This window comes from Dendrobates tinctorius, unplaced genomic scaffold, assembly GCF_039654945.1.
Source record: "Dendrobates tinctorius isolate UK_male_01 unplaced genomic scaffold, ASM3965494v1 ptg000070l, whole genome shotgun sequence".
Taxonomy (NCBI): domain Eukaryota; kingdom Metazoa; phylum Chordata; class Amphibia; order Anura; family Dendrobatidae; genus Dendrobates; species Dendrobates tinctorius.
Window position 1 is genome coordinate 71,636,283 of NW_027361738.1, and position 18,505 is coordinate 71,654,787.

At 44.2% G+C, this 18,505-nt stretch overlaps 1 protein-coding gene across 3 annotated transcripts in view; it reads right to left on the reverse strand.

Annotated features, from left to right (window-relative positions):
- Nucleotides 1–287: 287 nt before the first annotated feature.
- SLC39A12 (solute carrier family 39 member 12) overlaps nucleotides 288–18,505 on the reverse strand; it is a 66,207-nt gene continuing 47,989 nt past the window's right edge. For 2 of the 3 annotated variants that reach the window (XM_073581863.1, XM_073581864.1), the window contains exons 11-12: nucleotides 9,580–9,767; nucleotides 288–427 (exon numbers count right to left, since the gene is read on the reverse strand). In XM_073581863.1, the coding sequence (XP_073437964.1) occupies nucleotides 299–427; nucleotides 9,580–9,767 (317 nt within the window). In that variant the 3' untranslated portion in view covers nucleotides 288–298. The remainder of the gene's footprint in view (nucleotides 428–9,579; nucleotides 9,768–18,505) is intronic. The other variant, XM_073581866.1, reaches the window with a different exon arrangement.

The following is an 18,505-nucleotide window of genomic DNA, read 5'->3' on the forward strand; positions in this document are numbered from 1 at the left end:
GGAGCACTCTCAGGGGAATAAAAGTAATTTTCTCTCCACATTGATCAACTAAGTGCGGGCACCAAGCAGATTGGTAATGCTATCAACCTGCAGATTAACCCCATATCTGCAGGTTAATAGGGTTTTTCTGGGGACAGGTTTCCTTTAAATTTTTGTATCTTCTATTTAAACAAAACAATAAGGGCAAAAAACGGCCTTTAGATATTATAGGTCTGGCATTGTTCTTAACACATATGCATAAAATCTTACTACATGGTCTGGAAAAAAAGCAATACAGTATAATAAAATAATATCAATGTTATAGTTTAATTTTATGCTCATATATTGCTAATAGCAGCAGGCACAGCCATCCGAGGAGAAGGCCTAGATTTTGCAGGAAAAACATCAACCAAGGTCTCTGCGTCTGAATGTGAGTCATTTCGGGTAACTGTAAAAAAATGAGATAGATATTAATAGCATTATATCGAGAATAGAGAAGGGGTTTCTATTGAGAAGATGATAGATACTTGTAGATAGATGATAGATAGATAGATAGATAGATAGATAGATAGATAGATAGATAGATAAAAAGAAAAGAACAGCACCTGAAAAAATAGTAGGTTGCAAAGCTTCATACCAGTCCTAATATTATATCGAGGAAATGCGGAAGCAGTACACCATTCCTTTAGGCTAAGTGCACACGTACCGGAACTCTTGCGGAAATTACCGCGAGAATTCCGGAATTCCAGTCCGCGGGAAAATCGCATTTTAAATTCCCGCGATTTTCCCGCGGAAAAACTAGCATTTTGCAAGCGTAATTAGCTTGCAAAATGCTAGCGTTCTCCAAGCGATCTGTAGCATTGCTTGGAGAACTGATTGACAGGTTGGTCACACTCGTCAAACATAGTGTTCTCGCGGGATCGCGACGTCTCGCGGTAATTCTCGATGACGTCGCGCGAATGACCGCGAGACTTCGCGATCCCGCGAGAACGGACGCCATCGCGGGCATTTTCGCAAAGGACTACTGGGAACGAGAGCGTGAAGAGAAGCAGGAATGCTGCGCGGGACGCCGGAAGGTAAGAATAACAATATTTTTTATTTTTAAATTCTATTTTTTACAGGGATATGGTACCCAAAGCCCGGAGGACAGTCTCCTCTCCTCCGGATCGTGGGTACCATCCGCCATTGTTCTGCTTACTTTCCGCATGGTGTGCACAGCCACTTGCGGGAAGTAAGCGGAACAATGCATTCCTATGGGTGCGGGATCGCCGCGATTCCGCAAATTAATGAGCATGCTGCGGTTTTTACCACAAAGCGATTCCGCCGCGGTAAAAACCGCAGCATTAGTACAGCATTGCGGAATCCCATAGGAATGCATGGGATGCTTATTTTTCGCGTTTTCGCGGCAAAATCGCGCGGTTAAAACCGCCGCGGAAACGCGAAAAAAAGCCACGTGTGAACTCAGCCTTAGTGCAAAAAAAGAGTTGTTTTAATGGACCATTGTGCAACGTTTCCACTGTGTGTGTGAGCCTTCTTCAAGCCTGAAGAAGGCTCACACGCAGAGCCGAAATGTTGCACAATGGTCCATTAAGACAACTCTTTTTTTTCACTAAAGGAATGGTGTACTGCATAGATATTACATAGATGATACATATTAGATAGATAGATAGATAGATAGATAGATAGACAGATAATGACAAAATGCAGGAACAGAACCAAAGTAAAGATGGGTGCAATGCCTCCTAGACAACTTTCCTGCTGTCATACATATTGTATAACAAAAGCAGGCAGCACACCAAAAAATATTTTGCTGAAAAAGACAAGGCTTGAGAAAAGCTATCCACAGCTGAATCGTTACCACACCTGATGGGCTAATAGATACACCAGCTGGGCTGATAAAGTCCTTTTTTAATGAAAATATTTTTTGACGTGCTACCTGCTTTTCTTAATAGATCGATATACCGGATTTTATAAAATGCATCAGTTTAGAAGACGTACCCCAAATTTTTGGGGAGGAAAATAGGAAAAAAAATTATTTATTTATTTTTGAATAAAATGGTGCGTGTTGTAATCCGATTTTGCAGTAGCTTCCCTGGGAGGCAGCGGTGATGGAGCAGGATCCCAGGTGGCAGGGTCACTGGTGGCAGGAGCAGGAGATATTGCAGCCTCCAGGCTGGTGGGAGAGGATGTTCAGCAGAGGCAGGAGTTGGGTCATGACTGCAGGCCCTAGGCTGATACAGCAAGGTGTTCAGTGGTGCGGGAGTGCCAACAACATTTTGTGACAGCCTGGAGCCCCACACCTTCCATATTGTCTAATGCGGTGGACTCCGGAAAAATGTCCACCGGAGGTGTGCATATGCAATTGAGATCTTGGGAGTCGAGATCTCGGGAGATGAGATCTCGGTGCCGAGATCTCAGTTTGCGCATGCGCTGCCTCAGGGGTCCAATTTCCCTGAGTCCACCGCATAGAAGAGTATGGAAAGTGCGGGGCTCCTGGCTGTCACAAAATGTTGGCAGAGCCCCTGCACCGCCAAAAACATCGCCGGACCAGCCTAGGGCCAGCAGCCATCGCCCGCCTCATGCCTCCGCCGCAGGGACCCTGGGATCCCACTCCACCGCAGCCAGTAAGCTCCACCGCAGCTACAATTCAGATTACAAGACACACCCCCATTTCTCCCCAAATTTGGGGGAAAAAATTGCATCTTATAATCCAAAAAATATGGTATATGAGATCGATAGATAGATAGATATTCAGACAGGTTTTAGATTATACATATATAGATAATAGATAGATAAATACATTTGTGCTTAAAAGTTTTTGAACGCTTCAGAATTTTTAATATTTTGGCATTAATTTGACCCAAAACTATATCAGACTTTCACATAAGCTCTAAAAGAAGATGAAGAAAATCAAATAAAACAAATGAGTCAAAAATGTTAGACTATAATAGATAGGAGAGGAAAATAGAAAAAATAATTTATAAGATGGGGGCACGTCTTATTATCGGAATTTAAGGTATCTTACCTGGGGTGCAGCGGTGGTGGAGTGGGGTCACAGGAGGCATGGTCTCTTCCTCAGGCTCCTCAGTGCTGCAGGCCCTGGGTGGGAGAAGTGAGTGCCCCAGCGGTGCGATGCTGCGAGTCTGGTTTCGGCGGTGAGGCAGAGAGAAGTGCATTGCTTTCCCAGTGGCCATCTTCCTGAAGCCGTGGGGAAGGCCAAGATCCCAGTCTGCTCAAGCTGCGCCACCTCCAGTGGCCCATGGCTTCAGAAAGATGGCAGCCAGCAAATCTATGCACTCTGCTCTACCTCACCGCCGACACTGGGCCCGCAGCATCGCACCACTTCATGAGGAAGGGACTCTGCCTCCTGTGATCCACCGCAACAACCCCCCTGGTAAGCTACATTCAGACTATGAGACACACCCCCATGTTCTCCCCCAAAATTTTGCAGAGAAAACATGTTTTATAGTCTGAAAAATATGGTATATAGATAATAGATAGAAAGATTTATATATACAGTATATATATATATAGATATATATATATATATATATATGCGTATATACACTAATCAAAAAAATAAAGGGAACACTTAACTCCAAGTAAGGCTAAGTTCACACGTAGCGGAATTCCCACGGAAGTTACCGCGAGAATTCCAGAATTACATTCCGCGGGAAAATCGCATTTTAAATTCCTGCGATTTCCCGCAGAAAAACTAGCGATTTGCAAGCATAATTAGCTTGCAGAATGCTAGCGTTTTCCAAGTGATCTGGAGCATCGCTTGGAGAACTGACTGACAGGTTGGTCACACTCGTCAAACACTGTGACCAACTTTTTACTATTGAGGCTGCCTATGCTGCATTACTAGTAAAAGATAGGATGTAAAAAATAATAAAAAAAATAAAAAAAATATTCTTATTCTTACCTTCCGGCATCCCGCGCAGCCTTCACGCCCCCGGCATCTTCCGGTCCCAGTAATCCTTTGCGCGAATGACCGCGAGATGTCGCGCACCCGCGATGTCATCGCGAATGACCTCGAGACGTCACGCTCCCGCAAGACCGCAACGTCATCGCGGTCATTCTCGCAGAGGATTACTGGGACTGGAAGATGCCGGGAGCATGGAGAGAGGCGGGAAGGCTGCACAGGACACCGGAAGGTGAGAATAACAATATTTTTTATTTTATTTCTATTTTTTACAGGGATATGGTACCCACAGCCCGGAGGACAGTCTCCTCTCCTCCGGACCGTGGGTACCATCTGCAAATGTTCTGCTTACTTTTCACATGGTGGGCACAGCCACATATGGAAAGTAAGCAGAACAATGCATTCCTATGTGGGCGGAATCGCCGCGATTCCACTAAATTAAAGAGCATGCTGCATTTTTTACTGCGAAGCGATTCCGCCACGGAAAAAAACGCAGCATTAGCACAGCATTGCGGAATCCCATAGGATTGCATGGGATGCTTATCTTTCACGTTTTTGCGGCAAAATCGCACGTTTAAAACCGCCGCGAAAACATGAAAAAAGCGCGACGTGTGAACGCAACCTAAATCAAACTTCTGTGAAATCAAACTGTCCACTTAGGAAGCAACACTGATTGACAATCAATTTCACATGCTGTTGTGCAAATGGAATAGACAACAGATGGAAATTATTGGCAATTATCAATACACCCTCAATAAAGGAGTGGTACTGCAGGTGGGGACCACAGGCCACATCTCAGTACCAATGCTTTCTGGCTGATGTTTTGGTCACTTTTGAATGTTGGTTGTGCTTTCACACTCGTGGTAGCATGAGACGGACTCTACAACCCACACAAGTGGCTCAGGTACTGCAGCTCATCCAGGATGGCACATCAATGTGAGCTGTGGCAAGAAGGTTTGCTGTGTCTGTCAGCATAGTGTTCAGAGGCTGGAGGTGCTACCAGGAGACAGGCCAGTACACCACGAGACATGGAGGAGGGCAGTAGGAAGGCAACAATCAAGCAGCAAGACTGCTACCTCCGCCTTTGTGCAAGGAGGAACAGGATGAGCACTGCCAGAGCCCTGCAAAATGAACTCCAGCAGGCCAGAAATGTGCATGTGTCTGCACAAATGGTTAGAAACCATCTCCATGAGGACGGTTTGAGGGACCGACATCCACAGATGGGGGTTGTGTTCACAGCCCAACATCATGCAGGACGCTTGGCATTTGCCACAGAACGCAAGAATTGGCAAATTCACCCCGGCGCCCTGTGCTCTTCACAGATTAAAGCAGGTTCACACTGAGCACATGTGACAGACATGACAGAGTCTGGAGATACTGTGGAGAGTGATCTGCTGCCTGCAACATCCTTCAGCATGACCGATTTGGCAGTGGGTCAGTAATGGTGTGGGGTGGCATTTCTTTGGAGGGCCGCACAGCCCTCCATGTGCTCGCCAGAGGTAGCCTGACTGCCATTAGGTACCGAGATGAGATCCTCAAACCCCTTGTGAGACCATAGACCATATGCTGGTGCGGTTGGCCCTGTGTTCCTCCTAATGCAGGACAATGCCAGGCCTCATGTGGCTGGAGTGTGTCAGCAGTTCCTGTAAGATGAAGTCATTGAAGCTATGGACTGGCCCGCCCGTTCCCCAGACCTGAATCCGATTGAGCATATCTGGGACATCATGTTTCGCTTCATCTACCAATGTCATATTGCACCACAGACTGTCCAGGAGTTAACGGATGCTTTAGTCCAGGTGTGGGAGGAGATCCCTCAGGAAACCATCCGCAACCTCATCAGGAGCATGCCCAGGCTTTGTAGGGAGGTCGTACAGGCACGTGGAGGCCACACACAATACTGAGCCTCATTTTGACTTGTTTTAAGGACATTACATTGCACTCTAATTTTGTGTGTGACTTCAAATCCAGGCCTCCATTGGTCAATGAATTTGATTTCCATTGATGATTTTTGAGTGATTTTGTTGTGAACACATTCAACTTTGTACAGAACAAAGTATTCAATGAGAATATTTCAGTCATTCAGATCTAGGATGCGTTATTTGAGTGTTCCCTTTATTTTTTTGAGCAGTGAATATATATTTATATAAGACAGCGCTTACTGCTTGGAATGGGGGACACTCACTTGGCAACGGGATTAAAGCACACAGGCACGTTTTTCTCACAAAACAGTCGTATTTCGGTTTATTTGGGCATCATAAACCGCACCGTAGGCCATGTTACACTTCACAGACCTAACACATAGTCCATAACACTTCTTAGTACACTTCGTCCAGTTACCATGGGTGACCGCACAGTTCATTAGCATCCTTGGAATATAACAAGCACCAACAGTCTGTTCCAATGGCAGTTACTTGTCTGCCCATAACCCCCTTGTCTGCAGTTACCTTACAGGAGCTCCTGCTCCACACACTGACTCCTCGTCAGTCCTTTCTCTTGGGGAAGCTGCCTAATTGGGATCACCATCCCAGACAATGCCATGCTCACCAGGCCACCTGACAGTCCAGACCCTCAGAAGGACGGTAATTTAGGGGCAGCACCGTGGCTCAGTGGATAGCACTGCAGCCTTGCAGCGCTCTCCAACTAACCCTGTAAGCCCCTTATAAGTAAACCTAAAGTTAAAGATGAAACATTTCCTTTGTATTTTAGGTGACAAAAAAATATTGTCATGTTTTACATTTTAAAAATTACGAAAAGGAAAATAGGCTGACTGATGCAAAAGTTTGGGCACCCTTGGAGATTTGTGTGCACAGATAACTTTGAACTAATTTGATGATACAAATTTCCCAGCTTTATAAAAACCCAGCCTCCTCTAACCTTGTGCTAAAACTAGTAATCAGGACTTCTTCTAAAAAGCTGCCTAGCACTCTGAAAACAAAAATGGTGGTGGCCCACAAAGCAGGAGAAGGCTATTAGAAGATAGCAAAGCAATTTCAAGTATCCCTTTCCTCAGTTTGAAATGTAATTAAGAAATGACAGTTAACAGGAACAGTGGAGGTCAAGATAAGGTCTAGAAGACAAAGCAAAATTTCAGTGAGAGCGGCTCGTAGAACTGCTTGAGAGGTAAATTAAACCCCCCCTTTCTGAAGGTATCTTGCAGTCAATACCTTCATAAAGATTTAGCAGTCTCTGGAGTTGTGGTACATTGTTCTACTGTTCAGAGGCACCTGCACAAATATGGCCTTCATGGAAGAGTCATCAGAAGAAAACCTCTCCTGCGTCCTCACCATAAAATTCAGCATCAGAAGTATGTAAAAGAAAATCTGAACAAGCCTGATGCATTTTGGAAACAAGTCCTGTGGACCGATGATGTTAAAACAGAGATCTTTGGCCACAATGATCAAAGATATGTGTGGAGTAAAAAGAGCACAGAATTTCTGGAAAAGAACATGTCATTAAGAATGGGGGGTGGATCAATCATGCTTTGGGGTTGTGTTGCAGCTAATGGCATGGGGAATATTTCATGGATAGAGGGAAGAATGGATTCAATGAAATTTCAACAAATTCTTGATGCAAACATAACATCATTTGTAAAAAAGCTGAAGGTGAAAAGAGGATGGCTTCTACAAAGGGCTAATGATCCTAAACACACATCAAAATCCACAATAGACTACCTCAAAAGGCGCAAGCTGAAGGTTTTACAATGGCCCTCACAGTCCCCTGATCTGAACAGCATTGAAAATCTGAAGCTAGACCTCAAATAGCAGAGGATGGAAGATGACTCAGGAATATCACATGTGGTGTAATGACCACTGTGTCCGCTAGGGAGCACTGTGTGGATGTCCCAGGAGAGAGGATGAATGGCAGAGTCATGAATGACCATTATGTATCTCAAGGTGGGTGGCCTTGAGATGGAGACTAATGTGTGTGTTGATCAGCAGTGACACTGCTGACGTGTTGTGTCAATGTGTCAGGGAGAAGTCTCCAGGCCCAGTTACCTACAAACCCACCCAGGGGGTGTGTTTAAGAATGCTAGCGCAAAGTGTGTGTGAATGGTTCAAGGACCTGTGATGAGGTCATAGCCATGTGACCTGGTGGGCAAGGCTACGGACCATATAAGGTGGCCAGGGTAGGTCACATGGGGTGAATGCAGGGACCTGGTTGGTCCGTTGTGAAAGGTCCTGCTGCGAGATGTGTCTCCTGGCTAACAGCATGTGGAGTGGCTGTGCAGTGCACACTAGTGCGTTATTTATTTGTCTCTTGCTGGCTCCTCTGCAGTGGCGCCGAGCACTAGTGGACTAGAGGGACTCTAACCCCGTGTCCTTGGGGCGGAGTCCTGTGTCTGTATACTAGCGCTCATCCGGCCGAGCCCAGTGAGTTTAACAGGCTTCGGCATTTCCATTCTGCGGCACCGCGGTTCTATGAATCAACAGAACTCGCTCCTGTACACACCGGGTGACGCTAACCCGCGTGTGTTCATTTATTATTTGCCGTATAACCTCCGCCATTACTGAGCAACAGTTCTACATCTCTGCACAGTGGACCTCAGGCTGAGAAAGCACCTCATTATCATCTTTATTATTTGGTGCGTTCCGCCAGCCTAACACATGGTGACCAAATTTTTGCATCAGACCATTTTCCCTTTTGTCATTTTTTTTTTTGTAAAAAATTACATTATATATTTTTTTCCTAATATACAAAGGAAATATGTCAACCTTAACTTTAGGCCTTTTAGAGATCAATTCATCTTCAACTTGCTTAACTTTTCACAATAACAGTCACTTTGACCAGAGTTGCCCAAACTTTTCTATGCCACTGTAGATAGATAGATAGATAGATAGTAATAAAATGACAACTACTATGATCTTGTAATGAGGCTACGAGTCTGGTGTTGTCTCAGTATGACACAAGGCTGTTGATGCATCTTATGATAATTCTGACGTTAGGCTAAAAAGAAATTTTCCAGATGGGTTTTTGTTTAATCTTTCCATTCACCTGTCACTTCCATTTAATGATGGATGTTTTGAGGTTTTTATATCGGGATGATTCAAGAAGGGTCGGAGGCATTATGAAACATTGTGCGTTAGTTTATGTGATGCATTCATGTTATGTTATCTTATTAAATGCCAGCCAACTCGAGTCAACAACTGGAGGAGGCGGCAAAGAAACCCATCAATCAGTGACTTTGCGCAAAGTCAACTTCCTATAGCCAAAAATAAGTCGAGGTTTACAGTTATCCAAAAACAAGTCTGTGTGAGGCGTACACAGATCGTAATGACTGAATACCAGGAACATGATCTTCTGTGCACATTAAATACAAGACATCCAAAGCCACCGATTTCCAGCCAGAGGCTGACCATCTCATATGCTTGGTCTTCTCTAGACTCTTTGGGGAACGGGGAGTGAGAAGCATCAAGGAAGAGGAAAAGGTATGAGTATGTCTAATCCTTTTGTTTAAACCGGAGATAACAGAGATGTGGGGCAGTAACCTACTCCTTTCTTCAAAGTGAAAACACATGGATGTTCAATGCAGACAAGCAATCATTTTCATGGAGTTTTGATTCCTAAATTTTATTACTGTGAGGATCTGGGGTCATAGAGATTAGACCACTGCAAGACAGCACTTTTCAGTGTATATGAGGTTCATGAAATGATAAAACACTGTAGCAATCACTCACCATCTCCACTAGTGATAGATACAGGAACATTCCAGCAGTGATAGCGAATATCCAGATCTGTACATCAGGGTTGGTGGACACTGAGAGGCCTATGTAGAGGCCCGCGAAGGCTGTTAATGCACTGATAAAGTTCATTAAAAAGGCAATTTTTGCTGTAAGTCCAGTATTCAGTAACACTGCAAAATCTCCTGTAAGATAAAAAAAAAAAAGTTTTTGTTTCCTTAAAGGGAGTCTTTTAACATGAATGATTTCAAACCATTCGTAGAGACTCTCGTATACCTGCCCCTGAAGACTGTCGTATACCTGCCCTAAAACTGTGCATATTGACCTGGGTTTTAGTGCCTGTTATTGTATGACGTGAGATGTGTAAAATGTAATGTAACATGCATAGAGCGTTATAGGTACTGATGCTGCTGTGTGGGTTCTGTATTGGTAATGAATAAGGTAACCTGGTACACTCAGCTCATGGGTAGGAACAGTATAGAACATAGCTTAATGCTTAGTTAGTGATAGATTGGACACATTAGGAAAGATAAAACAGTGGTGGGCCTTATTAGTGTACAGTAATAGAAATAGTATAGGATAAAGTTAAATGTTTGGGATCAGCCTGTATGAGTATACTGTATATAGTTAATCTTTATATGTACTTAATCATTATATGTATTCAATCTTTATATGTACTTAACCTTTGTATCTTAAAATATACAAAAGTGTATGCAATCATACTATTCCTTTAATTTTGTACATTGAAATAAAATGGAGTTATATCGCAAGCAGTAGCCTTCTTTAAAGCCGTATCTGAACCTTAGTGTTAAAAACTTGGCAATACATAATTGGTGTAGTCGGCAGGATACGCAGAAGGCTCAGAAGTTTTTTATTAATATTAACAGGACTCTGTGTGATAGTGTGATATTGCGTAAAACATGCCTGTCTTTAGGAAAAAGGTGGCTGTGTGTGAATCTATTGAGATTCCAGGCTGGGAACAGGCTCCCTATCATATTTTGGCAATCAAGTGGTCGCACAGTGCTGGCTTGGGTGAAGCACGGGATAAATGTTTGAAGGACGCTGAACCTGCTGATGTGGCTGCATGCTTAGAGAAAGTGAAAGTGGAGAAAGTTAAAGAGTTGAGCGCTGTTGGTAGGCGCGGATGGACATTGTTGTCTGCATATAGAAAACAGCACAAGGAATGAATATGTATGTTATCAAAAGTACAGGAATTAGAAAAACAGTTGTGTGAGGCCCAGAATGCATTGGTTATCGCACAATGTCAGAATAAGTTATTAATGGATAAAAGTAATGGTTATCAAAATGTTGCAGAAAAGGCAGCCGTGCGTGTAGCAGAGTATAAGTACAGAAGGAGGAAAGGAAAGGTGAATAAAAAGAAAGTAGCTTTGGCCATAGCCAAAGCAGGGAGAGAGTGGAACCCTGATCAGTGGGATGGTGATGTGTGGAATTCAACTGACTCCGAAAACATCACCAATCCCGAGTCTGAGGATGAACATTTCCATGGAAAGAAGGAAATTGCTCCTCCTCTTAACCCTATATATCGGAGACGGATTGTAGAGACAGCGACAGGTAAACGGAATGAGAATGCGATAGAGGATTACAGTCAGCAGGAGCTTAATGATCTTCATGATCGTTTTTCTCAAAAGTCAAATGAATCCCTGATAGCTTGGGCAGTCAGATTATGGGAGATGGGGGCTCATGAAGTACAAGTGGATTCTGTGGATGGCACAATTTGTCCAGCTCAGTCATGAGCCTGTAGTGAAGGAGGCATTCCGTACCTTGATAATCCAGCCACCACATGTGGTGTGTAGTATGCTTGATGTTGTGGCTATGGCTTTGCGGCATAAATACCCATCTGAGGCGGACTGGCCGCCCAATGAAAAACCATGGTTTACGTTAAAAGATTGTGTTCAGAGGTTGAAGGAGGTCATGAAAAATGCTATTTCAGCAAACACCTATGATGATTATATGCAAGTTGGTGTAAGTGTATCTGTTAGAAATCGTATCATTAGACAAGCCCCTCCAGCTTATAAACATATCATGATGACGCTAATGGTAAATCAGACTGGGAAAACAATTACTAATACATTGGAGGCAATTCGAGAGTTAAGGGATCTGGGAGACTGGGGTCCCAAACAAAAAGTTAATTTTCCCTCTGAAGAGCAGCATTACAGTGACAGAAGTCATTACAATCCTAGATCCCGTATTACCCGGAAATATATGTTTAGGGCCTTAATAAAGGATGGCGTCCACAGGGATAAAATAGATGGGATTGGTACTGGAGAGATGTGGAAATTGTATCAAAAGAGAGGAATTAATAAAAAGCCGGATGTTTCACATAATAGAGAGGTTACAGTAAAAGATTCTGAATCTTCACAGCAGGGGCGAGACAGGACACGGGGAGAGAGAGGGCCCACTCCCTTTCCATCTTCGTCAAAGCCCACAGCACCGGGGATTGAGGATCTTTATGCTGAAATGAAATCCTTAATACAGGAATTCAAAGCCCATATGAAGAGGTCATCATTTGATCCTTCCAAGATGTTATCATCTAAAATGGAGGGTCAATGGGGGAAAAAGCTAAGAGTTATTGACTTGCTGGCCATGCCCCACAAATGGATAGACACCCCCATGTAGATTTGGTGATTACCTGAACAATAAAAAACAGCCAACATGATAAAGCTTTGGTAGATACAAGGGTGGAGGCCAGTTTAATCTATGTAAATCCAAAACAATTCAGTGGGCACAAGGTTATAATTACAGTATTAGGAGGAGACTGGGTTGTGCTTGTGCCTACTATTACTGAATGGAACAATCCTGTGTGTGGGGAAAGAGTTGTGGCAAGATATCTGGCTAATTGTACAAAGAATTAAAGTGACTGTGATTAATGTTGATGCTTATTGTGCTTCAGGTACACTGGAAAGACTCTTCAACTTATTAGCAGAGGAACCTTCCAAAATATCAGTCGCTGAATCCAATTCAAAGACTGACACCACTGAGGGACTGCTCAGATTGACTAAGTGGGCACACCAGAAATATGGACACCTGGGAGAAATAGCTGCTTACCAATGGGCACAGACCAGAGGGGTGTCCATCAGGTTAGATTTGATAAAGTATTTGGATCCTCACATCCTATCAATGATGGTGTAAAAATCTGGGGGACAAAGGTCCTTCAGAACCTGCTAAAGTAATTGCTCGTGGAGCAGATAATGTGCTGATAGTTATGAAACCCGGGCAAAAGAAGTGGGAACACGTCCCAACTGACAGATGTTATCTCAGAGAATAATATATATATATTTCCCTTTAGATCAGAATCTGGAAATGGTGCATCGTTGCAGCCACAGTGTCATGGTCCTTTCAACTTCTGCCACTACCCAAGAGATCTTCAGATGAAAAACCGAGAGACCAACCATGGAAAACAGAGCTTTATGGAAAACCAAACAGAATCTATGGATTTACTTGGCTTAGCTGACGAACACTAGTCATTTTGGTATGACAAAGACTACTACTGCTAGCAATATATTAGAAACTTGTCTGGTGGCGGTACCAACCCCTGTACAGTTATGGACAAAGCTGATAGGGGTATCTATTCAAGATGAAGACATACAAGATGAAAATATGACCCAGAACTTCACATACAGTAGTAATTCTTTGTGCATGCATTGCTTTGTGTTGTTGTATACAGTGTACACTTATATGGTACCTTGTATAAATAATGTTTGGCTCAAAATAGCCAAGGGTGGATTGTAGTGCGAATATAAAAATGGCTATTTTGAGTCCATATATTGAAATATACAAAATGCATTCAGACCATGACAGAGCTGCATTTCTGATCAAACATTAACAGTTACAGACAGACAATGCCCACAATGACAATCTTGAGAACTATTGTTTCACAAACAATTCTATGTTTATATGTTTGTCATTGTAAAACATTAAGATTTACGTAACCTCTGTCTGTGGTGAGTTTATCAGACCATTAGCTGCACTTCTGATGTGACAGACAATACTCACAAGTGACATAATCTTGAGAACTCTTGTTTCACAAATAGTTCTAAGTTTCTGTGTTTGTTATTGTAAAAACATTAAGGTTTGTCTGTGGTAGTTTTATCTAAATCCATTGTGGCTTTTATATTCTAAGGGTTTATGACCCATTGTCTGATGATTCCATGATATCTCAGTTTTATCCAATCTTGAAAGCTTGCCACTGAAAGGGCTGGGTGAAGCTAGTTACACATAAGTGTAATTTAGTATATAAGGCCAGAGAAACATGACTAAGACAGAAGCACAACTTGGACACCTGTACACATGTACAGTGTTGATACTTGCATAATTGGGGACGCCCATGCAGTGTAGTGAATCTTCCAGGGGTTCTCTGTCTTGGCGTTGCTTCTCTGATACTCCAGACGGATGATGTTTAAAAGCCTCTTGGTGATTGATGATCTGAGCATACTGTATGTAGTTAATCTTTATATATACTTAATCATATGTATTCAATCTTTATCTATACTTAACCTTTGTATCTTAAAATATACAAAAGTGTACGCAATCATACTATTCAATCATACTATTCCTTTAATTTTGTACCTTGAAATAAAATGTTGTTATATCGCAAGTATTAGCCTTGTTTAAAGCTGTATCCGAACCTTAGTGTTAAAAACTTGGCAATACACAGCCCAGCATGAGAGGGGGTGAGGTCAAGTAAAAACAGAAAACACTTCCTGGTTCTGACAGCATAAGGTCATACCAGATTTCCTGTGAACATTCCTGTAACGTATGGGACCTATGGCCCGAACTAGGCGCTGGGAAGTGTGCCTTATTCCTTTCCATACAGAAATGAAGCCGGACGGGGAAATGCGTGAGGGAAATGTAACGGATCTCAGGAGTGCTATAATGCCGGCCGAGAAATCCCTGGAGCTGACAGGAGGATCAAGTGTATGCATAGTCCAAACTGTGCTTCAAGAAAGAGCTTAAAATGTACTGTGTTGATGAAACTGGAGGGTGGTGTGCCCGATACTGCCTGTTAAGGACTGATGTACTTGAACGCTCCAGTAAAGTTTAACTTGTTATAATGAACCTGGTATCCCCTGATATGTGTGTGGCTGATCTTGGACCTAAGGACCTCGATGAAGCGGAGGCCTCCGGCCTGCAATTGAGTACAATACATGGTACACAGCACAACACTAATGGACTGGAACCCTGTTTGCTTGTGAGGTGTGGAGAAGCAGCAGCTCACCTGCGGCTACCACCCTGGGCACCTTACATATGCACAGGCACCAGACTTCAATGGGTATTCTCAAGTTTGAAAGTTATCTCCTTTCCAAAGAATAAGGGATACATTTCTAATTGCTGGGAGTCTTACCGCTGATCCCAAGAACTGGGGCTCTGAAGAGCACCTGCTCATTGGAGTGGAGGTCAATAATGTGCACTGCCTCTTCATTCATCTTTATTAGGAGTGCCAAAGATCAGCCAAATGCTGCGCTTGGCAATATTCAGCACTCCCATTAAGAATGAGCATGATCGACCTCTGCTTCAATCAGCTGGGTCTCTTCAGAGCCCTGGTTCTCTGAACTAATGGGGCCACAGTGGTCTGACAGCCAGCTATCAGAAAGCTATCTGCTATCCCGTATAAAGGAGATAACTTTTAAACTTGATAACACTCCTTTAAATGACTGTATGGATAACATAGGAGACACCATTAACATCAATCATAGACAGAGGGGTGGCGCTTGCAGGCAGAGAGGATGCATCGAGTATGGTCTTGAGACTTCCATCAGACTACTTGGTGCCAATTAGATTACAGCACTTAGCAAATATAAAGCTTCATATTAGGCCTCTTTCACACATCAGTTTTTCGCCATCAGGTGCAATCCGGCTATTTTTACGAAAACCGGATCCGGCGAAATGCAATGTCGGATCCGGTTTTTCCCCATTGACTTACATTAGCGCCGGATCGCGCCGGATGGTCATGCGTTTCGTCCGGTTTTGGCCAGATCCGGCAATGTGTCGCAATCCGGCGTCTGGAAAAAACGGCAACTGTAACGTTTTTTGTCTCCGGCAAAAAAGCCGGACCCGCTGGATCCGGCGCATCCGGCTTTTTCACACAATGAAAGTCTATGAGCGCCGCAATGCGCCGGATCCGTTTTTTTTGGTCTGAGCATGCTTAGTAGCCCTGCCCACAACAAACATATATAAACCCATGACAGTGGGACCCTCAGACACAGCCAAAATGCCACCTAAAAAGAGAGGAGACCGATGCAGAAGATGGCAGGAGACGACAACTGCACCACCCCAAATGGAGCATGGTGACCAGGCAGAGGGGAGTCCACCAGCAGATGACAGACGGTAATTATGACATCCCCCATTCCACAAAACTAGGGCCATGGAATATCAAGATATTCATTGGCCCTTTGCTTCTCTTTATTCACCAGCAGAATACGCCCTAGAGATGATGCAGCAGCAGCACCGGCAGCAATGGCAGCACCATCAGCAGCAACAGCAGCATCAGCACCACCAACCAGAGTGGAGTCTGGCCAGCAGGAGGACATCACATCTTCTTCTGGGATCCCTCCCTCGCATCGTCAGCGTTTGACGGTAAGTTTTTATTTCCAATATCCATCATCTCTGGAATACATGTCTATTCATTGGCTTTTATTTCAAAACAGGAATCACAAGCTGAAGAGGAGCTCCCAGAAGAAGAACGAAGTGGTGGACAGATACCGGAAGTGGGCTCACAATTGGCAAGTTTCTTGCATCAAACGCAGAAACACAACATCACACTACACACAACACATAGAAAACAATGTACCGCAGACATCACACAGGAAACAAATATGCCAACATCCAAACACATAATTTTTTTTTCTTTTCTTCTCTAGTCTTCCCAATCTGGTGCTCGGCCAAGAGGTCCTTTCAGTGCCTCCCGGGGTCGTTGGCGACAGCAATGCGGCGGTCACCAGCGTGTAAGTATAATATTTTAGTTTAATTTCTTTACACTTTTTATTTCATGTCTTAAAGTGTGGTGCCTAATTTTGCTATTTTTCTCTTTTACTTTAACAGCCTTGACAGCGTGCTCCCGACTCTGACGGTGAGGATGGAGGAATTGATGTGGACCAGCTAATCGATCTCGTCAGAGAAAGGGAGCCGCTATGGAATATGGCTGACCGCCACCATGCTGACCTGATAGTTACCCGACAGCTCTGGGAGGAAATCTGTTTGCTCCTTGTGGACCGCTGGGAGGACCTCGATGCTCGGGCCCAGATTAAAGAGCGTAAGTATATACAGTACCAGTTGCTTGATGTAAACCAGTGTTTCCTGAACTCCAGTCCTCGTGGTCCCCATGGATCATGTTTTCTGGATTTCCTTTAGAGGAACACTATGGAAATCCTGAAAACATGACCCGTGGGGGGCATGAGGACTGGAGTTTGTGAAACACTGATGTTGTTTACTAACCACTTTGTGCTTTCTCATTTCAGGGGAGAGAATTGTGACGCGGTGGCAGTCTGTGAGGGATCGTTTCAAGAAGGAGTTCAACAAAGAGATGCGGGCCCCGAGTGGCTCTGGAGGACGCAGGAGCAAGTACAAGTACGCACGAGCCCTGTCGTTCCTCCGGGATACAATGGTCACCAAAAGGTAAATATTACACACCACATGTCAAAAAAAATCTTTACATGTCTAATTTTTTTCCAGCCAGGGCCATGCCATGTCACTATATTAATTGTATTTTTTTTCTCTTTATTCCACAGCAAGGTGAGCAGCACTCAGGAGCCTGCATGGTTGGACCCTTCTGAAGCGATCCCTGAGGAGACCGGCACCGAGGGACACTTTGACCGCCCCGGTACATCTGCACCTTCCTAGCCTTCCCACACATTCGACCCATCTGTCCTATCCACCAGCGCAGGAGCATTGTGGCCTCCTACATTACATGAAGCTGCTGGTGAGGAGATCGCTTTCCCTTTACCCCACCCTTCTGCCCCTGCCACCTCTAGTACACCTGCGGGTACTGGGCGGCAGCGGCAGTGGGGTCAGGAAAAGATCTATGCGCCAGAGTTCTTGCATCTGAATGCATCTTTCCAGAACTGTCTAAAAGTCTTGTCAGAGCAAATCTCCGCAGGCTTTCAGCAGATCAACTCCAGCATTCTGGAGGTGAAGACACTTCTGCAAACCATGCATTCAGAAGCAAGATCTTTGCCAAACCACACCTTTTTCAGGTCTGTTGTGGAGCGCATGGAAATGCTCTCTCCTAGCCAGCAGATGCATGAAATGCATTCGTGCCATGGTGCTCTACTGCAAGTTACCTCCCAACCTCCTCCTCCCACCCCTGTAGTTCCTCCACCTGCACCCCCTCCAGCCACTAGAAACAAAAAAACAGCAATAATTCCAGCGGATGCTTCCTATTTGGCCATAAAATCCATTTTATTTTTATCTTTTAAAATAGTTCCATGTGGCAGAAACCCAAATATATACAGGGGGTCAGAAGAAAAAAAGGGGCACACTGCTGCTTTATGCGTGCAGACTACGCGTTTCGACCTTACCAGCCACTGTCCCTCTTCCCCCTCCTATTACATACCAGCCACCTCCCCAGTACCACCAACCTCCCCAGTACCAGCAACCACCCCAGTACCAGCCATCTCCCCACTTCCAGCAACCTGCCCGTACCAAACTCCTTCCTCATACCACTTTCCATCCACATCATCTGCTCCTACAGTCCCTGCCCAACCCTGCACTCCACCACCCACCACCTGTTCTGCCTGCCACATCTCCACCCATTCTCTATTTTTTTCCACACCTTCACCTCTAACTGTTCCTTCCCCACCACGATCCCAGTCCTCTCTCCACACTCCCAGTGTCGAAGTGTCCCGCAGCCCCTCCAGCAGTATTTCCACCACACACTACACAAAGTTATAATTTTGTGTTCAATAAA